We start from the raw sequence: 27184 nt of genomic DNA, 5'->3' as shown, positions 1-27184 counted from the left end.
AATGTTGTCCACAGAGACAGAAAAGCAGTGTTGAACGGTGGACTTAGGAGGAAAGCCAAGAAGCTTCGTCTTGGACATGTTGAGCTTCAAACGCCGATGGCGCATCCACTGCAAGACAGCTGTGAGGCAAGACGAAACTTGCTGTTCAAGCCTTGGAGAAAGGTCGAGGGTGGAAAGATACAACTGGGTGTCATCGGCATACAGATGGTAGGAAAAACCAAAAGAGCTAATGAGTTTACCTAAGGACAGTGTGTAGAGAGAAAACAGAAGGGGACCCAGAACAAAGCCCTGGGGAACTCCAACAGATAAGGGAACAGAGGATGAAATCTGACCACCTGTGACCACTGCAAAAGATCTGCCTAAGAAATAAGATCTAAACCAGTCGAGAACAGAGTCTGAGAACCCAAGGTCAGAAAGTATATCAACTAGAAGACAGTGATCAACAGTGTCAAAGGCTGCAGACAGATCAAGAAGGATGAGAACAGAGTAGAGGCCATTAGCCTTGGCCTGTAAAAGGTCATTCGAGATCTTAGTGAGAGCTGTCTCTGTAGAATGCCGTGGGCGGAAACCAGACTGAAAGGGATCGAGGATGGAGTTGGCTTCAAGAAACTCAAGACAGCGAGAATAAATGTTTTTGGCCTGGAATGTCCATCAGATCTAGCCAACCTAGTGAGGGATAGTGGGAGCAGCTTGATCACTAACCTTAATAATAAGGATTCACTGAAAGGAATGATGAGAACTCTAGTTCACCAACATGGAAGGCCAAAGACTCCCCATCCTTGCTACATGATTTTTAACATGCTCCATTATCAGTAGAATCAAGCCCAGCACAGAACATTCCTAAACCATGAGATATTATCTAGAAATACTCACAAATGTCTGATCATAAAATTAACTATAAATTTCATGTTTGGTTTTCCTTATACATCCAAAACAACTTTAAATACAAGTACAGGCCATGTTAGTGGCAGCACATCATTTGGCTCTCAATATACATATATTAAGCAGTGCAACACATAATTTGGCAAACAACATACATATATTAAGCAGTAACAGTTATTTGCTTTTGGAGCAGAACATTACCTGTAAACATGGCACAGAAATATGGACTGCAGGCTGCCAGGACAACACGATGGGCTTCAATCTCGACATCTTCAGCTACAATCACCACATCACAGAGGAGCTGCTTACTGTGGACACATCAAAAATTAGGTTTTCAGAGCACATTCCCACACCATGTTTTCCACATGAACATTGAAAAGGTACTGTTGCCTCCAACAATTATTTTGCTATAAAAACTGTGAAGAAAAGAAGTAATAGAACAAAGTAAGAAGCAAATGACCTCTTCAGCTTGTATAGTAACCTTGTGAAATTATCTTGGTTTGTAAAGCATTGCATTGGATTATTCCATCTTCTCTAAGCAGGGCAAGCAGAAATCTAATAAGCAGACTATTCCTGTGAAGAAAAAGCTGAGATAAAGATGAAGTCAAAGTTTTCAATATGCAGCTCAAGGGACAGCTCAGATTAAAAGGGAAATGTCTTTCTTCTGTACATCTAAATCCTACAGAATATTTTACCTTTGTATTGTTTGATAGTGCTACCCACACTCACTTGCTAGCATGAGTAGACAACCAAGACATGGTCCCAAGTGGACACATTGATTCTCACATACTGTTTATGTCCTATTTCTGTCCTCTTAAAAATATGACATTCACCAAGTAATCCACCAACTTGCACCAATTCGGTCATCTAAAAAATAATTAATCACATGAGAGTCTGAGCTGTCATTGTTTGGGCTACATTTTAATGTGCAGAAACATAGTACCTCGTTTATTTAAATAGAGTGAGAGAAGTACAGAAAGTCCTTGATAATTAAATTATGTTAAGAAATTATGTTAAACCAGACTCATCTATGGATACACAGCAAGTTGAAGCAATCACAAATTTGGCAATTATGTGCCATTTATAGATTTGCATCTTGCGGATTTGTTACACTCACTAATAGCATCTTCCCTGTTTGTAATATGACAAAGCAGAACAAGGTTACCATATGAAAGAAAAAGAATGGAAATAATATGGAACAGTCAAGGTTTCTCACATGCAATTCATACAACCATCAAAATTGAAGTCAGTGGGGAAGCTGACCAACAGGGATAGAAAGAATCCTGCTGACACATAAACCTACACATTCCTGGTTTTACAAACTAAGTTGAGAGTGGCTGGTTATTTATTAAAGTTCACATTAAATAGACTCTAATAGTCAATTCACTTTAGTTTAACAAACATCATGACAATTTAGCTCTATTTTAAGGTGGGGATGAAAGCTTAGTGTCCAAATATATTAAAAACAGAAGCTCACCAAAACATGTATGCATAGAATCATTGGAATGAATACTGAGCTGATGATATTTATATCTGCAGCTCCTGCAGAATATTTTTTTCTCTGTAATTATGTGTGGGTGTTTTAATATCAGTAATATTCCATTACTGGTTTTGAAGTAGTTTCTAAATATATGGGAATGGCATAACAGTCTCCCTTATGTTATTCTTTTGCATATTAGCACAGCAGTATCAGGTAAGACTTCTTCTAGGTCTTCTCTTTCTGAAAATTCTTCCAAAAAGGGTAAAAAAAATAATTCTTAAAGTTAGAAAATGCATACTAGCCTCAGCCTATTCATGACAGCTAGATTTCTTCATGTGTTAACAAATGTGGGTGGAAGAAATCTATTTCTGGATCTACTATGGAGGAGAGGCCTTGTAATCCACCCCACCCCCACCCCTTAATATAGGCTGCTTTACCCATTCTCCTTATACACAAGGAGTGCAAATGAAGTAACTGGCTGTGGTGGTAGGGTCTTCCTGTGCCCTATCAGCCTGGAACACAAAAAAGGACTTGCCATTGTCACTGACCTGGGATACCACAGAAAGAGTAGATGCAGATATGGAAACTAAGGGCCTGAACAGACAGGCCAAAATAAAGCTGCTTCGGGTCACTTTGGAGGTATGCTGTTTAAATGAAACACACATCTTAACAGGCCATAAGCTGCGCCAAAGCTGAGCTCCAGTCCTTACTACTGGAGTGTGGCTTTGATGCATCTTCCGGCCTCTTAGGACGCATACATCATTTAAATAGCATACTTCCAAAGTGACCTGAAGCAGCTTTCTTTGGCCTGTCTGTTCAGGTCTTTTGGCACATCTTATACCTCCCCATCACTGCCAGTCCCTCATTTTCCAATCTCCTTCTCCAAACAGTACCATAGCCAGCCCATGCAGATGACCGTATAACTTCTGGGATCCTCCCAGCAGCCAGGATCAATATAGACATACTAAGTTGGGGGGGGGGGGGGAGAAGATGAAGGAGAGCACTCACAAGCTAAGAAAAGAAGCAGACATTTTCTGGCTGTTTTAAAGTCCCAAGAGCATCATGTGCTGCCACTGGGCAAGCCAATGACCCATCCTCTGTGACAGGGAAGCCTCAGAGACTGCTGCTGTCACTGCCACCAGCAATCCTTGGAACTCCATGGCAAACAAACGGGTGGCAACATGAAGCATCACAACTTAAAGGACCAGCTGCACCTCTCGCTGACCCACAGAGAGACATGTAGGGAGAAAAGACCCTCTTTACCACCCACAACCATAATCAGTTTGTGCTGGTTTGGAAAATGCCATACACAGAGCATCACCATGGAAATCAGCCTTTCCTAAAAACAAGGGAATGTAAGCATTCAAGCAAATGCCACAGTTTAGTTCTGCAACAGCTCAACAACAGCAGGAAGCCAAAAGCATAAATCAGCCACAAGCATGCATGAGAAGAGACAACAGAGGCTTAAGGGCAGCTGTATTCTTGTATGTTTAGAAAAGCATCATACACAACACAAACCATTAGCTTCCATTAAGGGCAGTGCTGTCACTCTCTCTTTCTGTCTCTCTCTCCCCACATTATCCCTCACTACAATGAAGTTACAATAGGAAGAACCTAATATTATGCCATACTAATGTTTCCTGTATTTAACTTAGGCAGCCAAATGCCCTGGCACGCAAACAACTGTAGTCTAGTCTCCTTGTGTTCCCTGCCAGCAGAGAAGAGACAGAAACACTCTCAGTCTCAAGAGAATAAGGAAGCAATACAACACTTCACACTGCTTCCCATTATTACTGTGCTCTTTTTGACACTACAGCCATGAGGTGAAAACTGATCTTCAGTGTCTTCATCTCCTAGCACAGCTATAACGTTTAAAGATCACTGTTACAGAACCACAGGAAGTCATGGGAATCATTATCGTTGCTGTTATCAAACAGTATGATGCCAAATCTTTATATCATGGGCCAGAAAGAGTAAAACCATCAACACACCACTACAAAAATAAGTGTGGGGTTTTTTCCCCAGAAAGAGGCTTCTTGCACCCTCAGGGAAGCAATTCCACAGGGAGAAACAAACCTGTTTTAGGGGCCTTTCCCCCTAAACTAGAAGTCATCTTTTTCATATCTCATCTCTCCTCCAATGAGCTCAAACTTGTGTACATGTGTTTCCTCCCCCCCCCCTTGTCACTTTATCCTCCCAAGAAGCCTGTGAGATTGGTCAGGCTGAGAGTGTGTGATTAGTCCAAGATCACGCAGTGAGATTCACACAGTTCATCAGAGAACTAGTACCTGGAATCTTATGCTCCACTCCAATACTGCTAACCATCAGAGCCACATTGCATGAGCCAATGAAAAAGCAGGTCCAAAGTCACTTCTGGCCAGGCTAAGAGCACAGCTACATATAATGTCTGCCAGATTCCTTCATGGCCAGACTTTATGGTATTTCCCCTACAATAAAGCAATGTCAGCATAGTGTAGTGGTTTGAGTGTTGAGCTCTGGAGACCAGGGTTTGAATCCCCACTCAGTCTTGGAAGCCCACTGGTTAATAATAATAATAATAGTAATAATAATAATTTATATTCCGATTACTCACTCAGAATCCAAGCAGATTACGACAATATAACAAGATAATTAGCTTACTTACTAATTAGCTTACTTGCTGTTCACCGCTATGATCTTTGGAATAGCGGTGTATAAATAAAACAAATTATTATTATTATTTAATTATTACAGTTAAAAATTGTAAAAAACAAACAAACTATCCCTCCCCCCAAGTATAAAAACATAGTAATACTAAAAGGAGATTAAACCAGAAGGCATTAAAACAATAGTATAACAATTAAACTAGGTAGGAGATTTGCAGGAAGTTTATAGCGGGGTCCAGATAGGATGGAAATGAGGATGGAGAAAAGAGGAGAAAAAGTGGGGGGGGGGGGCAGGTTAATGGAAGTGGTCTAGTCTGGAAAGGCCTGTTTGTTGAAGTTCCTCTGACTCTCTCAGAGGAAGGCAAAAGCAGCCCACTCTGAAGAAATCTTGCCGAGGAAACGCCAAAGTTTTCCATCATGTAAGTTATCTGAACAACTCTAATACTTTACATATTAGTTTCAGGAACCACAGTCTGATATGAGAAGCATCAGTGCAAACCATCCAAGAGACTCATATGATGTGAAACTTCATACACTTAAAGATGCAACCAAGCTTTGAGGTCAGGCTTCAACTGAACATCTTTTCCCCAAAGGAAAACTGCACCTTGAATTCTTCATGTTTTAATCAACAAGTGGCTAAATAAGTGCAATATGGTTTAAAAAGAACACAAAAAAAGTACCTCCTCAATTCGTTCATGACTTTGAATGCCTTTCCCATGTGACAAGCATTGATTGTCACTGTTCGCTGGTCCTTATCACCATCTGCCTCAGGTGGCTGGGGACACCTCTTGATGCTACAGAGAAGAGGGGAAAAAGAAATGATTTCATCCTTTTTATGTTCAACTACAGTAAAATGTGGCCTAATAATTAAGCAGACAAAACCACAGTCTCCCTCATTCAAATGCTAGGTTTTATATGGCATAACCAGCTGTCCATGCTGTGTTTGCAAAGTATAACTGGAACACCCTTTTAAGATTTTAGCTATGCCAGAGTGCATGCCTTCTATGAAACTATGTAAAATATGTGGCAGGAACACATGCAAAAGTTCTCTCTTGAACCGAGACAAATATTTCTGAATACTAGACATGGGTTTTAAGTTTCAGAGGAGACACACATATAACTGATCATTTCTGAAATTTTTTTAAAAGGAAGCTTAAAAATACACACTGGGATTTTACAACTGATCTCTTTACTGTAGGCATCATACTTTTTAATACAGCTGGAACAAGCTAGAACACAAACTACATTGCAAAAAAGCAGGAAATAGTGAGTTATTCATCCTCCTTCCAAGCATTGTGCAAGGGGAAATGCTTGTGACTTCCCTGTATACGTTCTTTAATTTCTTCACTGCAACATGAAAAACACGTCAGTAAATACTTCCACTTAAGATCAAAGGTCAACTTGCATTACCATAAAACCAGAACTTGGAAAAAATAGGTTTTTGAACCAGTTTGCTGAAGCATTCAGACATCAACACTTGCCAAGCTGGCTGGGGGTAGGGAGATGTCAATCCAAGAGATTCAGGAAACCTGCTTTCTTCGCCACTTTTTGAATCTAATAGATAAACAGGTACACACATTTCACAAGCCTTTACACAGCAAAAAATTGTCATCTTACCCAGAAAACAGGTGGTGTTGAAGCAAATCACGTTCCTATTTTATTTATTATATTTTTATCCCAGCCTTCTTCCCAGAAAGAAAAAGCACTATACATAGTTTTCTTCTCAATTTTTTGTCTTCATAACAATGCTTAAACAAATAGGTACTGCTTGGCTAAATTCTTAAGCGCATACCAGTTGGCTTTAATCTGAAATGTGTAATGTAACTCAGAGTGAATATATTTTCTTCATCCAAAAATGACTAGTTATAGATCTAAAGCCAGTGCCATTCCTCCCCTTGAGCTAGAAACAAACATAAAACCCTGTCAAACCAGTTCCATCTTCAAACAAAAAACACATTCATTGACCGTACTGTCAATACAGGTGTAGGAAAATACCTCCCAAAAGGAGAAGGTTAACGTAACCATTCCCTAAATAGAAAGACCAAATTTAAACATGGCACAAGCAAAAACAAAACTTATCTGTGCTGCATTCTGCACAGACAGCTTCCTGTTTAAACTGTTTACACTTCCCAATCTCTTGGCTCTGCAAGCTTGATGGCTCTCATAGGCTGAAACAGACAGGCAAAACAGTGCCGCCTTCAGGCTGATCTGGGGCCATGGCATGCAGATGAGACATGCACCCAGATCAGCCAGACCATCCCAAGGCTAACTAATGCAGTTCAAAGCCAGCTGCAAAAGGAGTGAGGGGAAATTGCTCCTTGCCAGCTGTTCTGTGGCCAGGACCACAGAAGCCAATCACCACAGTCCTGCGACTATCAAGGATTGATCAGGGCTGGAGTGGCCTCCGACCGCTCCAAGCTGCCAGCCTGTTTGACCTCACAGAATCACAGAGCTGGGAAGATATCCCCAAGGGTCATCCAGTCCAACCCCCTGCCATGCACACATACACAATCAAAGCACTCCCAACAGATGGCCATCTAGCCTCTTTTAAAAACCTCCAAAGAAGAAGACTCCATCATTCTCCAAAGCAGTGTGTTCCAGTGTCAAACAGCTCTTACCATCATATACAGTATGCTCAAGCAAGGTGAGTCTTTACACAAGACATTAAAAACTCTTTCCGTACTGCAAATTAATCACTAAGGCCCACATAATTAAAGAAATACTTCTTGCCTCATTCATCTCATTCTTCCTCATTCCACTTTCCTCGATATGTTTCCCTCACCCACAATACTCAGTTCTCTTTGTGTTCTCCTCCCATGGCACCTCCATCACAGTCACCACAAATTACTGCACCATCTTCAGAACTTTTCCTTGGTATGACCTTCCAGTGACTTCCACCGAACATCTCAATAACAGCCCTTTCCTCTCTTCTTTTTAAAACAGTGTCATTCTTAGGGAGTGTGGGATTTATCAGTGTTTGCTACCATAAGGGAAGGGTATAGGGTGGAGAGTTGGTATTACTGCTATTTAATGCGATGGTTCATGGACCAGCACCAGTACCTGAATAGTTTCCAGGAACAAAAGAAACAATTGAAGCCAATGGGCACACGCATTGTACCCGTCCCTGTCACATGGGGAGGGGGGCTGCCAGTACCCCACACCAGATAGCCAGGTAACTGATTAAGTTGGTAAGCTTAACTTTGGTCCTCCAGATGTTTTGGACCTCAGCTCTCAAAATTTTTGCCTGTTCGTAAAGCTGACTTGGGCTTCTGGAAGTTGAAGTCCAAAACAACTGGAGAGCCCGTGTTTGGAGGTTTTTAAACAGAGGCTGGATGGCCTTCTGTTGGGAGTGTTATGATAGTGTCTTCCTGCATGGCAAAAGGCTGGACTGGATGGTTCTTGTGGTCTCTTTCAACTTTATGATTCTATTTTTCTAGGTATTATGGTAGTTCATCTATGAAGAACCAAACAAGATTACTGTTGCTGATGAACAAGGTCTAGGTTATTAGTACACAGATGCTGGAAATAAGTTCCTGAGAATAACCTCAAGTATGAGGAAATTATACTTGAAATCAGGCAAAGACTATTATTATTATTATTAACCTTTATTTATGAAGCACTGTAAATTTACACAGCGCTGTACATGCAATCTTTTTAGTTAGACGGTTCCCTGCCCTCAGGCTTACAATCTAAAAAGACATGACACAGAAGGAGAAGGGAGTGGTGACGGGAAAGGGTAAGAGGTCCAGCAGTTCCTCTCAACCTCCGAGGCCTGGACCAAGGCAGATGGACTGAAGGGAGGGCTTGGCTTCAAAATGGAAGGTTAATCATTATCCAGGGAAAATACATACTCACAAGTAGGATAATACATATACAGTACATAGCAATACAGGAAATGGATCGATAAACAGTCAACAACAGAACATCAGATAGTAAGCGACAATTATGCGATGCCTGGGAGGGCTTATTGGAACAGGATGATTTTAGGAGGAATAGCTAATACCCCAGACTAGGTCTAAGAAAGGCAGCTATGAAAGAAATAGGCAAGACTCTATAAAGTGAAAAGATATAATATGAACACTAAAGTGAGGATTGTTCATGCCATTGGATTTCCCATCACTCTGTATGGATGCAAGAGCTGGACAGTGAAGGAAGCTGATAGAAGCCAAGATAACTAAATTGAGGTTGTCATACTTTGGCCACATCATGTGAAGAATGACTTTAGAAAAGACAGTAATACTTGGAAAAATCAAGGGCAGTAGAAAAAGAGGAAGGACACACAGTAAATGGATAGACTCAATTATAGAGGACACAGCCTAGATCAAGGAAAGTAATAGTGTCATTCTATTCTTTGGCCAGGTCTCACCTGGAATTGCACCACTCTCTGATGCTGTGTGTTCCACTGTTGAACAGCTCTTACTATCAGGAAGCTCTATGTAATGTTCAGGTGGAATCTCTTTTCTTGTACTGTACTTTGAATCCATTGCTTCACATACTAGTGCCTAGAGCAGTAGAAAACAAGCTTGGTCTTTCTTCAATATGACATTATTTCAAATATTTAAACGTGGCTATCATGTCATCACTTAACCTTCTCTTCTCCAGGCTAAACATGCCCAGCTGACTAAAAAGCTCCTTACAGGACAAGGTTTCCACACCTCTCCTCTGGATACACTCCAGATTATCAATATCCCTCTTGAATTGTGTTGCCTAGAATTGGACATAGAATTCCAGGTGAGACATGACCAAAGAATAGAATGACACTATTACTTTCCTCGATCTAGATACTACACTCTTATTTATGCCTCCTAAAATCACATTGGCCTGTTACAGACTGCCAAAATAAAGCTGCTTCAGGTCTCTTTGGAGGTATGCTATTTAAATGATGCATGGGTCCTAAGAATTCGGAGGTCGCACCAAAGCCACACTCCATTCCTAAGCACACACTCCATTCCTAAGCACTTTGTTCTAGAACAAAGAATGTAATGTGTTTGTACAACTTAATAGTTTGATCAACAAAGAGATCTTGTTTCTCTTTGTGGCACAATCCCTCTCCTAGTATTCACACAAACAGGGCCAAAATTGGGTACAGAATCAAAGATAACACATACCGTATATACTCAACTATAAGTCGACCTCATGTATTAAGTCGAGGTAAACTTTTGGGGGCAAAAGTATGGATTTTGGTATGCCCCGTGTATAAGTCGGGGGTCAAAATTCCCGAGGCAGCTGAGTTGCAGACAAGCTGCAGGGCGACCACCACCCTGCCCAGCCTCTCCGCAGTGGGGCTGAGCAATCACCCCGCCCAACATCTCCCCAGCCAGGCTCTCTCCCTGGGGAAAAAGCCTGGCTACGGAGAGGCTTCTGGAGGAGTAATCGCCCTGCCCAGCATCTCCTCAGCCAGGCTCGCTCCCTGGGGGAAAAGCCTGGCTACAGAGAGCCTTCTGGGGGAGCGATCGCCCTGCCCAGGCCCTCCAAAGCCAGGCTCACTCCCTGGGGAAAAAGCCTGGCTACGGAGAGCCTTCTAGGGGAGCGATCGCCCTGCCCAGCCCCTCCAAAGCCAGTCTCTCTCCCTGGGGAAAAAGCCGGGTGATGGAGAGTCTTCTGGGCAAGCGATAGCCCTTCATAGCCTCTCCCCAGCTGTGTTGTCCCTTGCAGAGGCAACCCGGCTGGGGAGAAGGTCGCATCAATTACCTATGAACCCGTGTATAAGTCGATCCAGGTTTTTTGGGTCAATTTTTTTACCTAAATTTCTCAACTTATACACGCGTATATAAGATAAGCCATATCCTCTTAATCTTCCAGAGTTTTTGTATGTCAGTTAGATCATCCACAGTCAGTGCAGGAATCTTAACAGCATCAGTAAGAGTGGTCGAAGTGCAGTTCATGGGCCACATGCAGTCTCCAAGGCCCCAATGTGCAGACCCTGAAGCAGTCCTGAAGTCTCAAAATAGTTTGCTCCCTTAGAAGCCCTAAAAGTTTCCAAAATGAGTCAAAATCCCTGAAAAATGCAAATACTTCCCCAATAGCCCTGCCAATAGCCCCAAACCAGCTAAAGATTTACTAAAAATGAAACACTGGATCATGGCAGGTACCGTGGAAAAATGGCCTCTGCCCTATCCGCAAGTGCTCACCTATTTAGCAGTGGTCCCCCTTACAGGAGCTCTGCAACCACATTCAGGAAAGTACAATCTATTTCCACATGCTTAAGGTTGCTGGAGGTCAGGTCTTATTTGCATATTTTGTCTCCCATTTTAACCTTAAATGTATACAGGCAAATGCTTGATCAGTGCTACACTCTCTCAAGAACTCTAGTCCTAGAGTTCCTTGTATTTTGAGTATCCAAAATGCTTGGGACCAGAAATGCTTTGGATTTCAGATTTTTTCAAATTTTGGAAAATTTGCATATACAGTAGGCCTTTGGTATCTGCTGGTGTTTGGTTTAAAGACCCGCTGTGGATACCACAATCTGTAGATGCTAAAGTTACTACAATGATGTAGTAAAATAGTGTCCTGAATATAAAATGGAAAAATCTAAGTTTTGCTTTTTGGCATTTATACAATCTTAAAATAAGTAGTTTCAAAGCATGGATAATTGAATCCACTGATATGGAGGGCCAACTGTACATAATGAGATATCTTGAGGTGGTATCTCCAAGTCTACACCCAAAATTCATTTTATGTTTCATATATAACTTATACACACAGTCTGAATTTAATTTTATACATAAATACAGTCGGCCCTTCTTATACACGGAATTTTTATACACGGGTTCAAGCATCCATAGTTTGAAAATGTTTTTAAAAAATATAAATTTCAAATATCAAACTTTGGTTTTCTATTTTTTATAAGGGACACTATTTTGCCATGTCATTATATTTAATGGGACTTGAGCATCCACAGATTTTGTTTGGGGGGGAAGGATAGGTTTTTTTAGAATTTTTAACTATATCTTGTTTTATTGTTGAAATCCACTTGGATTCCGAGTGATTAAGTGGAATATAAATTATTACTATTATTATTATTATTATCATCATCATCATCATCATCATCTACGGATCTTGGAACCAAACCCCAGCATATAACAAGTGTCCACTGTATTGTTATGTATGAAACAAAATCTGTGTACACTAATCCATCAGAAAACAAAGATGTCACTGTCTTAGAGACTCATGTGGACAATTGGTGGTACTGTAGTTCTGGATTTTGGAGTATTTCAGATTTTGGATTTCCTGATAAGGGATACGTAACTGTATACAGGTGGGAAACTGGGATGGGCGCAAGAAAAGAAACACCATAATTTTGTTGCTGCTGCTGCTCATTTTCAACCTACAGAGACCCTAAGGTGAACATATCACTGATATTTCTTGGCAAGATTTGTTTAGAGGGGTTTTGACTTTGCCTTCCTCTGAGGACATAATATCCAAGGCCATTAACCTCAGAGACAGAGAAGTATACACTACTGGTAGGACATAAAAGCCCACAAGATGAGCATACAGTGGGCTCTCCACATTCACTGGAGTTAAAGGCACAGGACCTCCATGAAAGTGGAAAAACTGCAAATAAAAACCCACTGTTCTTTTTACCTGAGAGAACACTTCTCTAGGAATCTCTAAGTCCTCCAGCACAACATCCACCAGATATTGACCATAAACATCCAACGGATGTTAACCATAGAATCACACAGGTGGACTTACAAATGTCTAGAGAAGATTTTTCTCTAGGAATCTCTAGGTCCTCCAGAGTGATTCTACTGTCACCTTCTGACAGAGCTGTGCTGCTGGAGGGCCTAAAGAGTCCTGAAGCAAACTTATTAATCAGGTCTGCAAATAATCAAAGCTACAAAAGTCAAAGTCACATCAAAATCCACAATTCTGGCCCTAAAACTTGCCCTCAACGTATATGTAAGGTCAACTTATAATAGAATATATATGGTACCTTAAAACTATTTCAATTTCATTAAAGCCCACAAGCTTCTCCCCAGGCCAATCTCCCTAGCAGGACTGCTGCTCCATTCAAGAGTAACTAAGTAAACAATGGTGCACCACTCGCCAATAAGCCTACGTGTTTGAATGGCCTGTCACTTTGCAGCTGGCAGAACTTTTAGCATCCTTCTTTGACTGATGCAATGGAATTATGCAGGCAAACTGACCAATTGGGGAAGATCCTCCCTGAAAAACAACAGATGTTGTAGGATTTTTTATCAAATGAAGACATGTCTCCTGATAATATATTGACAAACGGCCAAATTTATATTTGAATAGCTTTAGTAGTAACATTTATTGAACCCCAGTCATAGTTACTAGATATTCATTCTCCAATGTTGAGTTTCCAAACACTTTATTTAACAGATTCTTTTGCCTGACATATAGAAGCCTCTAAGCTTTGGGAACATGCTTGTATCAAACTCTGGCTATGTTTATTATTTCTGTTTCCTTGTCCAGTCCTCTCCCTTGCCCAATTTGTTATTTTCTATCCCAGGGAATTTTTCAAATAATTTTTATCCATCCACCCATTCATGCATGGAAGCTTCTCCTGTATATTCATTCCTCAAATTCAGATTGTGTTAATTTTTTTAAAAGGAGAATGTCAATCCAGGGCTAAAAATAAATTTACACACATCTATAGCTTAACAATATTTTCTTCCACTATCCACCACCCAAAAAACCCTGAATTGACAAGAAAAATTCCTATAACATTTATCAAACCTTCATAAATTAAAAATATAACTGATTCGAGTCTGAAATATATGTATGTGTATGGTGATTATTTTTATTTTTTGTTTTGCTGTAACTTGCAGAAGGCATTGATACAGGAATGGGAATCACACAGTTCACTGATTGAATTCCATGTGTCCATTTGTTTCCACTGGGTATCCAAAAAACCAAGGCTGGTTGTCCATTTGGACATACAGCTACTACTTTAAAAAGACCCTGTACCATCCCACCCATTAAAGGTGAAATGTGCCCTAGGCATGGTCCCTGAAAAAAATAAACTGATTACACTCAGCATGCAAGGAATAGACTGAATAGAAATGGATTCTGCTTATATTATAATATAAACCTCCTCCCTAACTAAATGAAAAGAATCAGTCAGCCCTAAGGATGGCAACTCTCTCATACCGGGAGAAAAGAAGAATATAAATCAAACAAATAAATAAGTTATTTTGACATTCCAAATGAAAGTTAATCAAAGATCCAACGGTATTTCATGAAACTAAGGCATAATAATTATTTTTGCCATAATCACTAAATGCAAAAATTAAAAGGGAGCTAAAAACCAGGTCCTGTGTTTCCCTGTTCCTAGGCTCTGTTCCTCAGTCTGAAACCATGCAGTTTTTAAGAGGGATATATTTCTCCCACTCCTGCGGTCTCCTTATCTGTTCCATTAACCAACTGGAACTATTTTCTCAATTTTTCCTTAGGAATATTTACTAGATTTTATCCTCTAGCTCACTCATGTTTCATTGGATCCAGAAAAAAAAACTTGCTTAAGTGAAGGCCTCCCCTTTATTACCTCTGGGAGAGCGTGGATTCTCAAGTAGGAGAGAGAGACAGACCGACTTCCACCATTCCTTCTGCTGGATGTTTAAGAAATACCACTGAGGCCAAAAGTCACTTTTACTGTTTAGGAACAAAAGACCCACACAAAAACTATGACCTCCTTGATAACCTGAACAGGATACTTCTTTCTTTCTTATGGTGACATAGGCCCTATACAGACAGACAAAATAAAGCTGCTTCGAGTCACTTTGGAGGTATGGTGTTTCAATGATGCATGAGTCCTAAGAGTCTGGAAGCTGCACCAAAGCTGCACTCCAGTCCTTAGGACTGGAGCATGGCTTTGGTGCGGCTTCTGGTCTCTTAGGATGCATGTATCATTGAAACAGCATACTGTACCTCCAAAGTGACTTGAAGCAGCTTTATTTTGGCTGTCTGTATCAGGCCTCAGTTTGTCATCCTTATACCAAAACATTTCTGCCTCTGAAAGAAAGAAACAACTGCCCAACATCATGTGGCACCAAGAGAATAGGAAACTGAGCTCTGTTGGCAGTATTGGCCCGGTTGAATGCAGTGCATGGCCAGACACATGTCACTGGTCCAAAACATGGCAGCCAGATTGGTGACTGGGAGTTCCAAGTTTGATTCTATTACACCCATTCTAAAATCCCTTCACTGGCTGCCTATTAGCTTCCAGGCACAGTATAAGGTGTTGGTCATTACCTATAAAGCCCTACATGGCCTGGGTCCAGCTTACCTGAGGGAACACCTCCTCCCATATAATCCTTTCCGCACTCTCAGATCCTCAGGGAAGACTCTACTACAGTCAGAGAGAACTAGACTGGTAACTACTTGCTAGAGGATGTTTTCTGCTGCCGCTCCAAAAATCTGGAACGATCTGCCGGACAAGATCCGCCAACTAACATCTTTGGAGGCCTTTAAGAAGGCAATAAAAACGGATCTCTTCCGGCAGGCCTTCCCAAATTGACCCCCTAATCTCACTCTCCACTTGCTTAAATTGTTCTCTTCGGACTGATTCGTTCTTGACTGATTTTATTGCCCATTGTTTGGAAATTGCTTTTAATGTTAACTTTAGGGGGGAACGAAGTGGGAATCTGGAGTCTAGTGTACTTTTATCTACCGTTTCTGTGCCTTTGATTTTATTGTTTTCTCTTTTTATATGCTATTACCCACCTTGATCCAACACAGGGAGAGGCTGGTTATAAATAAATACAACATTATTATTATTATTATTATTATTATTATTATTATTATTATTATTCCACCCCCGTGGGTGCAGTGAAAACTGGTCACTGGAGAACCAATTCATTGAACCAGACAAAACACACAACTAGGTTCTATTAAAACAAATAAATTAAATCTATTAAATATTTATCAAATAAAAACTGGAAAAGCTCCTGTACCCATAATGGAAGAGGGAATTTCAGCAGGTGTTGCAAGCAACTCCTGCTGAAATTCTCTCTTCTACACAATCTATTAAATTGATTGGTGCCCTCTCTGGTTTTCACTTGGCAACCCTACACTTTTCGTGGGTGCTTGCAACCACTCAACCTTCTCCATAGTGAACACTGGTCTGGGGGTGGGGGGGGGAGGGCTGGCTGCTTGACGGATCCAATATCTGATGAAATCAGCAACCAAAGCAGCCTAAAGAAATCATTCAGTGTCAGGTGGAAGGGAGGTAGGTTGCCACAGTCTGCAGTTCCCAGAAACAAGTAGAAAGATGGTGTTCAGGGGATAAGGACTGGTAACACAGCAATGAGCCACAAGCTTGTAGCACCATGATGTCCTCGCACTCGCTATGATCTCTGTTTGGAAGTGATCACAAACTAAAGGAGGGAGGGAAGGCCACTGAGGAGGAGAAGACAGCGGGGAAAGTGTGGTTTCAAACAGACTTTTTCACAGAATTATAGAGCTAGAAGGGGACATAAGGGCTATCCAGTCCAATCACCTTCCATGCAGGAAAACAACTAAAGCACTCCTGAAAGATGCCCAGTCAAACTCTATTTAAAGATTTCCAAAATCTGCCATTTCAAGGAATGGGAAGAACAGAGGACAAGGAATCACTGCTCTCAAGGCAAAATATGAACCACCCAGCCAGTGTTTGGAAAAGTTACTTTTCTGTGTTATAACTCCTAGTGTTGTAGTCTCCAAAAACAAATCTCCCGAGCTCTAGTTTAGACACGAAAATCATAAAGCCATAGAGCTGGAAAGGCTATCCTAATCCAACCCCTGACACTACAGTACTCTACTACTAAAGCACTCCTGAGAGGCAGCCATTTAACCTCTGACTAAAAACCACTGGCAAAGGAAAGTCCAGACATGTAAAAATTCACTATGGTCCAAAACCCACTGCAGAAATAATCCAGTTTGAGACTTACATTAACTGCCCTGGCTGAGGGGTGGGGAATCCAAGAAATTGTAGTTTATTGTGGCACCAGAGCTCTCTGACAGATAATACCTCACAAAACTACTATTCCCAGAATTTCCTAGCACTGAGCCAGGGCAGTTAAAGCGATGTCAAAGTGGATTATTTCTGCAGTGTGTTTTGGACCTATATTGCCTTAGGTTTGAGAAGACCACCTCACTGGCTCTTTTTAATACATTAGTCATCACTTGGCCAAAAAAGGGGCATCAGGTGAGTTCTTCAAAATATGAGATGCATTCAACTTGCTTTCAGTACTGCAAGGCAGAGGGTTGAAGATACTTTTGCGGGGACACTGGATGGCACACTGTACCCATAAGTAACTGTTAACAGTGAAAGCACACCAAGTAAATATAGACATATAGGCAAGAAACAGAGATCAGCCAAACACATTCCATGGATGGCAGATGCCTCAAAACAGTATACATACCATGCATGCTGTCTACCAGACTGCCCATGTGTAGACATAATGACAGGTGGATAGATGTTCCTTTTTGCCAGCAAGGGATTAGAATGAAAGTAACAGAGTGGTGAAAGACACATAGGGCAGGAGTCTTCCACAGGCTCACGAGTCTTGCCACAAACTGATTTTGGGATTTTGGAAACTGTTTCTATCAGAAATATGAACAACAGTGCACATGCCTGCCCAGAGGAAACAGAAAGTCCAGGAAAAATTTGTTGGTGGTGGTGGTGGTGGTGCTCTCAAGTCATTTTCAACTTATGGCAACCCAAAGGCAAACCTATTGGCAGTTTGTTCAAAGTGGGATTGCCAATGGCTTCCTCTGAGGGTGAGAGAATATGACTTGCACAAGGCCACCCAGTGGGTTTCTGTGGCCTTTTTCCTTCCTGGGAATGAAAAAAAGAGCATTTGTGTTCAGTTTTTGTTCCAAAGAAAGATGCACATGAATAAGAACTGAGCACACATGTTGTTTTCTTTCCTTCCCCCAAGCCTTTATATATAGAGAGAGAGGAGAAGAAAGAATAAATGGGAGAGTGGAACAGTGAAAAAAGTATAGAATATTCTCTTTTGGAATAGGTGAAATGTTAAAATAATCTACAGTATTAGAAATTAATTCCTGGTAAACAAATGGATAATATTTTGTTTATAGTAAAAACCAGTGGTTTCTATTTTCAACTTTCACTCTTTTCCTGTTTCTTAGATGACAAAAACAGATACACATGCTAATAAACGGAATGAATTTTTAAGGTAGAAAAGATGGAATGAAACACAGCCATTCATCCTGTAACTAAGTCACTTACTCTGCAAAATGCAAATTGTGTTATTTTAATTATGTAATTTATTTTTATTTCTAGTGTCTGTTTAGTAATATTCACATTCTATGCTTCTGATTTATCATTTTTGTGTTTAACCTGGGGAACATATTTTAAAAAATCTGAAAAGCAGCTCATGGATCTAGGAAATAAATAAATGTATTCTATTGTAATTACTTATTGTGGCTTGACCTAGAATAAATCTGTACAAAGGGCAGTATTGACATGTTATAAATAAAGGTAGAATAGACTCAGCTATGATCTCATGGCACAACTCCTGGCTCCATTCTGACAGCACCTTGAACAGCAATGCCACCCAACAAACATGATCAACTCCAATTCTGAAGCCCAAGATTTATAGAATTTCATAGGTTTCCTTCCTTGTTATGAATAACTCTCATCAAGAATAAGCAAAATCCTCTACTCCATGAAGGCTTCAAACTCTTAGCAAGTCTAGCGAGCAGTGTAAGTCCACAGAAAGACCCCAAGGAAGTACATAAATCATGAACAACAGCTGGGTTTGTGAGAGCAGGCAGTCTGACCATAGTTACACATCTAAACTCCTTCACTACCTGCACGTATGGACTGCTATTTATACAGCCCTGAAGGAACTCAGTAAGATCCTGAAGTATAAAGATTTATCATTAAGTATCAAAGTCAGAATTACTCAGGCCACACTGTTTGTGGTTTCTATGTATGGTTGTGGAAGCTGGACAGTGAAGAAAGGAAGCATTCAGAGAGATAGCTTCATTGGTCTGCAATATCAGTATGCAAAGGGATCTTGCAGAACCTTTAAAACTAACTATGCAAAAGAAGTTATAACCTAAACTTTCATAGAGTTAGCCTACTTCCCCCATGCATCTGAAGAAGTAGACTAAAGGGCTATACAGACCGTCCCAAAGGGCCGGTCTGCAGCTGCCCCTTTCCTGGCCAGATCAGGGCCACGGCAGTCTCACACTACGGCTCCTTTTTTGCACCCTCCAAAGGGAGCTATAACCGCAGCAGCCCACCCTCAGCACTGCATCATCTGGATGTAGAGTTGGAGTTGCACCATGATGCCATGTGCCATCTGGAACGGCGCACGGCATCATGACACCCTGGGGGCGGAATCAGGGCATCCAGCATCAGGACGCTGCACCCTGACTCTGTCCATAGGCCGGCACAAAGTGCTGGTCTGTACAGGGCCCCAGTCTATGAAAGCTTAGGCTACAAGTTGTTTCGCACAGTTAGTCTCAAAGGTGCTACTAGATCCCTTTGCATATTGAAGAAAGGAAGATCATCTCATCTGAAATGTGATGCTGGAGAAGAGTTCTACAGATACCAAGGACAAAAAATAGGCCCAAGAGTAAATCAAGTCTGAGTTCTCCCTAGAAGCCAAGATAAACAAGCTGAGGCTGCCCTACTGGACATACCCCGAGACGATAGAACTCACTGGAAAAGAGAATAATGACTGGTAAAGTGTAAGGCAGTAGGAAAAGAAAGAAACCATAGTACAGGCAGATAGCCTCAATCTAGGAAACCAAGGCCGAGTTTTTAAGACCTGAGCAGAGCAGTTGAAGACCTGGGCTCTCAGAGATCTTTCATGCATAGGGTCACTGTACATCAAAATTGACTTGATGGAAAGCAACAACAAATTCATATAGCAATAGGATACAGGCACTTAACAAAGTCTAAGAAAGGAATGATTAAAGTGCAACTTCCTAAGGCTCCTTCTTCAGCCCTAATCCCACCCACCCACTCACCAAAAAACCTGGAAGCATCCACAAGTGGCAATTCACTTTTCAAATAAGTTCCAGCACCCCCTCCCACCTTAATTTTTAAAGAATATCAATTTTTCAAAATCATTTTTTTCATTTGGGGGCATTTTTTGCAGTCCATGTAGCCTCCAGATAATCATGAAAACAAAACCTGTCTAAGACAACTGTATACTGTATGTTGGGCTAAAGGAACACTTTTGCTGACATGATTGTGCAGCAGGCACTGGCTGAAAAGGAATGGCAAGTTCAGCTGAACAGGTGTGTAAGAGAACATTTTAAAGTCTTCCTGCATTTTCCACTGCCAATGCAGGTTATAAAATGGTACAGAAAAGTTTCCCATCTCCTCATGGTGGTTGGGTATTTCCATCATGGGATACATGTGTATCCACAATATCTGAGCATCGGCTATCACTTGAGTCTTCCTACTTAACAGATGGGAGGACAACATAGCTTGTAATAAAAATCACATAGTCTTTCCTACTCACCTCCCTGCAATTGTCTGCAACTATGCAGCATATGAGTAATATATCACATCATGAGCAAACAGCTCTCTGATGCTGTCTGACTCAGCTTCTGTGGACTTCCTCAGATGCACAGTGCATCACAATGGTTGCAGTCCATAAATAGTCATATCAAAACTTTTTTAGATCTTATTTGCAATAAGATTCATTGTTTTTCTTGCAATAGATTAATGCACCTCATCCTAAACATGTATGTATGTGTGTAAAAGAGAAAATGCCACAACCCACTGCTTTGCACATGTCTTCCTCCCAAGAAACTATGCACTGGATCCCCAAAAAACAAGTGAGGCAAGATGCCTTCACAAACTAAAAGGCAGGCCAGGCCATCAGAAAATAGCCTTCCGCTATCTCCTTCTTCCTTGCACATTAGATGTTGTGCTTCAAAGTAGTCTAGTTCACAATGTGAAAGGGAAGTGCTCTCCATATCCTGTTATTCCAAGAAAGTAGAATTGCCAGCATAATGGGAGGAAAAACAACTACAGTATTCTGAGCACTGGAGGACACCAATGGAGCCATTGAGCTGTGGTTGTAGGGAAAAGTTGGATTGTAAATAACAATCATGATGATGATAATAATCTTAGCCCCTCCCCTGTTTTAAACATTAAATCTGATTGTTATATCTAAACTTCATAGCCTCACAGATACAGCACTGGAACAATGCTGCTCCAAGATAAGTCTTCTCTATTATACGTAAGCACTGTATTGCTTGCTTTTTCATCTGCTGTGTTACAGGTCACCAGCAGTGCTGGTTTTGTTTTTGCTTTAAAAGGCAGCACAGGAAATATCTCTACAATGGATCAGTAAATATTCTGGTACACTCTTATTCTTTTCTTTGCATAGAAAATACATTTAAGAGCTCTGAAAAAGCAACGAGAAACAGACCAAATGGAGAAGCGATATGGAAGGACTTTGCAGCACATGATAACAGCAGCAAGCGTTGTTTATGCTCAGAGATGAAGGGAAACTGTTATTCCAACAGGGTGAGGACTGGCTAGCAAAGATAGTGGGACCTGCTGAAATGGATAAACTGAAAATTTTGATCAGGAAGGAATTCTTGATAAATGTGAAGACTGGGAAATGTTTGTCTTTGTTTCCTTTTATACATTCACATTCAGGACATATCTAAGTTTTAGGTTTTGTAAAATGAATTGAGATTGTTTATATAGTAGAAGCAAAAGGTATATAGATTGTTTTTAGAGGATGTACAGAACACAAGGGATTATAACCACCATGAGCAGCCTCGAACTGAAATCCCAGGCTGGCATCCCTCTCCCCTTTTTTCCTTATGTAAATCAAGATGCTTCCTTGTTGTGAGGCAGCCTCTTACCGCCATGAGCCCAGCATGTCACAGGATCACTCCTGGTGATGATGTGATCCTATCAGGCCCCATTGTGGGATCATCAGGGAGCCATGGGTGGATGATAAGTGGGATGCCTCCACATCCAAGCCCTTGCCATCTCTCACCTTAAGAAAAAACTACAGAGCACCCTCAGGATCACCATGCCCCTTCCTGAAGAAAGCCCACCATGTGGGGAATCAACCCCTGCATGTCCCTTTACTAAGACAAAAATCTCCCACTCCCATAGCAAGTGTTTAGGCATGAGGCGCACAGACTTCCTGCCATTTTCAGAGTTGCCTTAAAGCCAAACAGGTTAGCTTTTCACCTCTGTTGCTCCCATGCCAAGGAACCAAGAAAGGCAGGTATTTGTGCATTAGAAAGTGGATTCCAACAGAGGAAGGGAAGAGAAAGGGAGAGAGCTGGCCAAGGAGAGTTCATACCAGAGTCAGCAGCCCTGGGTTTAATCAGGACTCTTGCATTTTAATGCCTGAGGATCCCAGCCAGCCACACACAAGCCCTCCTCACTCACTCCACCGCCTTCCCAGTGACCTTATTCCACCCGAAAGAAGGTGAAATGCCTTGCTTGTTGGCATGCTTAAAGCCCTCTTCTATTATTCCACTTGCAATAGGAAACAGACGTTCCTCTCCAAAGGACTATCTCCCAGTCAAATAAAATGCTGACCTGCAGGGTGCCCTCAGGCCACTTGCTTTGGAAGGGTTTTTATATATATATACTGTATAAAGGGGTTGAAAAGCCTCTCCTCCTTTTCTCTCTCTCTCTCTCTCTCTCACACACACACACACATGCATGGCCACATATGTTGTTGTTGTGTGCCTTCAATTCAATGGCAGCACAAAGGCAGTGAACCAGTCATAGGGTTTTCTTGGCCAGTTTCTTCAGAGGGGTTCTGCCATTGCCTTCCCCTGAGGCTGAGAGAGTGTGACATGCCCATGGTCACCCAGTGGGTGCCATGGCCAAGCCAGGATTCAAACCCTGGTCTCCAGACACATAGTCCAATGCTCAAACCACACTGGATCTCATATAGATATATACATATACATACACACATGCACACACACCTATGTTCACTCAGACACACACACACACATAAGCATATACACATGTGTGTATGTGTCTATACATACACACACACACACACACATATATATACACACCCAAACATATATTTGTGTAGAATCACAGAATCATAAAATTGGAAGAGACCACAAGTGCCATCCAGTCCAACCCCCTGACATACAGGAGCTCATAATCAATATATACAACACACACACACACATGTATACATACACTGCACATAGACACACATACATATACTTCATACACACACAAACACTACATACACACACATATATATATGCACACACACATATATATACACCACATATACATACACACACACATATATATATACTGTATATAGAACTAGGGAAGGGAGGAGCCAGTGTGGCAGAGTGTCTGGAGCTTCAGGCTCCAACTCTGGAGCCCAGGGTTCCCTTCCCATCCCGGGAAACCTACTGGGTGTCCTTGGGCCAGTCACACTCTCTCAGCCTCAGAGGGTGGCCATGGGGCAAAAAGAACAACCCTCCCTCTGAGGAAAAACATTGCCAAGGAAAACCCCATGATAGCTTCTCCCCAAGGCTCGCTCTTAAGTCAGAAACGACTTGAAGGCACGCAACCACAACCACCACCAGCACATAAAGGGTGGTGGTGGTGGGAGAGTCCTTCCCAGGGGGCCGGGGCTGACAGGAAATGCGGGGGGGGGGCTGAAAAACTGGTGGGGCTCCGCGAGGGAGGAAAACCTCCCCCTCCATCTTCTACACAGTCTCCGGGCGAAGGAAGGGAGAGAGGGCTCCATCCATCCATCCATCCATCTCTCTCTCTCTCTTTTTCTGGGGGGGATGTTGGCCAGCACAAAGCAGAAGACACACACAGCACCATCACACAACCACACAACACACCAACCTTTCGTCGTCCATTGCGGGCAGCCCGGACTCTCTGCATGCACCTCGCCAAGGCAAATCAGCGCCTGCGACTCAGCATGGCCGCGCTCCCCTTCCTTCCTTCCTTCCTCCCTCCCTCCTGCCCTGGCTTACGGCTGAGCAAGAGCCTCCCTTTCCCAGAGCTCCTCGCCCAGGCGGCGGCGGCGGCGGCTGCTCTCTGGCTCTGGCCTCGGCCTCTGCTCCTCCTCCAAAAGGGCTGCTACGCTCGTCTCCTGGCAACAGCTTCTGCGGCGGGCCCTGAGCAGGAGGAGTAGGCCTCCGCCTCCTTCCTTGGCTGCTGGGTTTGTACTGTGGACGCCTCCACTCTTGGCCACAGAAAGAGGCTCCTCTGGAGGTGCTTGGGTTACATATTGTTATTGTTGTTGTTGTTGTTATTTTCTTATATCCCGCCTTTCTCCCAATATAGGGGCTCAAGGTGGCAAACAACAACATATATATAGAAGGATGCATGAAGAGAGAGAGAGAGATGGATAGGGTTTTTTTGTGGGTTTTCCAGGCTATGAGGCCATGTTCTGGAAGAGTTTGTTCCTGACGTTTCGCCAGACATCTTCAGAGAATGCTGCATGGAAAGGAATGGGGTATATATACACTCGGATTGGCAGCTTTGATATTTGCGGATTTGATTATTCACAGATTTGATTCATATGTCCTCTCTAGGAATATCTAGGTCCTCCAGTGCAACTCTATGGTCAGCTTTAACTAAAAGTGGCACTGAAAGACCTAGAGATTCCTAGAGAGAATACTAGGCCTTTGTAGCTCCTCCAGTCCATTTCTATGGTCAGTGTCTGTCGGACGTTGACCATAGAGTTGCACTGGAGGACCTAGAGATCCCTAGAGGAGCTTTCTCTCAGTTAAAAACATAGTGTTACTATTATTTGCAGTTTTTCCATATTCACTGGGGTCTCATGCCCCTAACCCTAGCAAATATGGAGGGACAAGTGTGTGTGTGTGTGTCCCACTCACTTCCATGCCAGCCACAGATGCTGGCAAAATGTCAGGAAGAAACTCTTCTAGAACATGGTCCCATAGCCCAAAACACCCACAAAAAACTATGGATGCTGGCCATAAAAGCCTTTGATTTGACACTTTGAGACCGCTTTAACTGCCCTGGCTCAATCCTAAGGAATCCTGTGGACTGTAGTTTTGTGAGACGTTTAGCCTTCTCTGAAGATTTTCACACAGGGGTTGTAAATGTTATTATAGCGTTAGCATATTGGAATTGGCAAGAACAATATAAAAGCAATTTCAGAAACTTGCTTTACACACACAAGGAACACAGTAACGCTTCATTACGATTCAAGAACAGAAAACATCTCATTTGCTTTCCACATATTGACAACCTTTACTGTTTGCTAAACAAGAGGTTTGTCATAATATATAAATAAATAAATAAGCAATGGCCTCAATTCTGGAAAAAAAAGTATGTTTACCTACTTTTATTTTCTTACTGGAATTCATGACCTTCGAAAGACATTTTGTTTTAAGTGAGAAGGGGTTAAAAACTGGTTAATCCCTGGCCTCTTACTTAACCCTTCTGTGCAACACAAGAAGTGTTTCAACTGAACTGCACTCTGGGGGAATACCCAGATGGAGTGATGAAAAGTTTTTATATCGTCATGGAATTGTACTTGCTTTTCAGATGTTCTGCAAATGCACAAACAAATCGTACTCACCAAGCATTTAAAGCGCTGATGGCTTATTCCACTAGCACCATGATGGCGAACCTATGGCACGCATACCACAGCTGGCACATGACACCATTTCGCCAGGCACGGGCCAAGGGAGAAAGCAGAAGAGGCACGCGCGTGCCTGTTCCACCTCCTCCCTGCCATTTTCAGGCCTCCGCGGGAAGCCAGAAAATGGCGCTCGGGAGAAGGAGCCAGAGGCACGCGCGTCTGGCTCCTCCTCCCAGCCCTCTTCCCTCCTGTCTTCCCTTTCCTCAGCGCGAACGGGTCCCTTGGAGCCCGTTCACGGGGAGGAAAGGACCGAGGAGAAGGGGACTGGGACGCGTACCCAGCCCTCTTCCCCTCAGCTTCCCTTTCCTCTGTCCGAACGAGCCAGTTCACATGGAGGGAAAAGGACCGAGAGGGCGGGCGGAGGCCTCCTCCTCCTCCTCGTGGGGCTTCACCAGACCTGAGGTATCCTTCAGAGGACACCTCACGTCTGGCGAAGCCCCTCAGAGACAAGCAGGGGCCGCGGGCCCCCTCCCCGCCCCCCCCCCCCCATGGACCGTTACTGGTCCCCAGCTGTCTCCAAGAGACAGCTGGAGGCCAAGGGAAGGGCAGGAGTAGCAGGCACGCGCCTGTCACCCCTTCCTCAGTTTCCTCTGACTCTGACAGCTGGAGGCCCAGAAAGGAAGTGGGGAGAAAGCCCTGCCCCAGAGGCCCCACCCCCGGAGGGTGGAAGCCCTGCCTCTAGCATGTGGCCCCACCCCCCAAAGGGCAGAAGCTCCGCCCCCAGCATGGCAAATCAAAAAGGTTCGCCATCACTGCACTAGCACAACACTTCAACAATGTTTCAAGGATAGGATGACAACATTGTGTGGAAATCTTTTCTCCAGTCATGCAAAAATGCCAGTATAAATACAGTTCCTTAACACTTTTTTCCCCTGTGAAAATGTCCTCTATCAGAGAGAGCTCTGCTGCCACAATAAACTATAGTTCCCAGACTTCCTTAGCACTGAGCCCTGAGGGCAGTTAAAGCGGTCTCAAACTGAATTATTTCTGCAGTACGTTTTGGACTTTTAACTACCACGGCTCAGTGCTGTGGAATCCTGGCAATGACATTCAAAACATCTAGAAGACTAAAGCTTGTGAAACACTTAGATTAGTGGTTCCCAAACTTTGATCATCCAGAGTTTTTGGACTTCAGCTCCCAGAATTCCTGACTGTTGGCCAAGCTGGCTAAGGCTTCTGGAAGCTGAAGTCCAAAACATCTGGAAGAACCAAGTTTGGGATCCACTTATACTAAAGTCAACTAACCTCTCACTCCACTGGATTTTGAGACGATGATGGTTTTTATTTTGATAAAAGTTACAGTACAGGGTGTAGGGATGAGACTCGGTGGTACCCAGAATTTAGAACTCCAGGTGTTTTTAGACTTCACCTCCCAGAATGCCTGACCTTTGGACAAGTTTTCTGGGGCTTGTGGGAGCTGAGGTTCAAAATAGCTGGAGGATCAATATTTGGGAACCACTGAGTCTTACTTTACCCATGGACAGGTCGACATGAGCTTTGGGGGTCAATTTTTTGACTAAAATTTCTAGACTTATCCATGAGTGTATACAACACCATCTGTACACCCTGTAATGTAACTTTTATCAAAA

The 27184-nt window shown here is 42.5% G+C and overlaps 1 protein-coding gene across 4 annotated transcripts in view; it reads right to left on the bottom strand.

Moving 5' to 3' along the window:
• KLHL3 (kelch like family member 3) overlaps positions 1-25639 on the bottom strand; it is an 82582-nt gene extending 56943 nt beyond the window's left edge. Inside the window, exons 1-3 of one of the 4 annotated variants that reach the window (XM_042451291.1) lie at positions 25533-25639; positions 5688-5801; positions 1084-1190 (exon numbers count right to left, since the gene is read on the bottom strand). In XM_042451291.1, coding sequence (XP_042307225.1) covers positions 1084-1190; positions 5688-5725 — 145 coding nt within the window. In that variant the 5' untranslated portion in view covers positions 5726-5801; positions 25533-25639. Of the gene's footprint in view, positions 1-1083; positions 1191-5687; positions 5802-6624; positions 6644-17378; positions 17486-23821; positions 24005-25532 lie in introns of those variants that run through there. The other 3 variants (XM_042451289.1, XM_042451288.1, XM_042451290.1) reach the window with 3 other exon arrangements.
• Positions 25640-27184: the final 1545 nt, after the last annotated feature.

The sequence above is a fragment of the Sceloporus undulatus genome, chromosome 2 (assembly GCF_019175285.1).
Source record: "Sceloporus undulatus isolate JIND9_A2432 ecotype Alabama chromosome 2, SceUnd_v1.1, whole genome shotgun sequence".
Lineage (NCBI taxonomy): Eukaryota > Metazoa > Chordata > Lepidosauria > Squamata > Phrynosomatidae > Sceloporus > Sceloporus undulatus.
The sequence above is the reverse complement of the archived record's forward strand: the minus strand, read 5'-3'. Positions and strand labels throughout refer to the sequence as shown.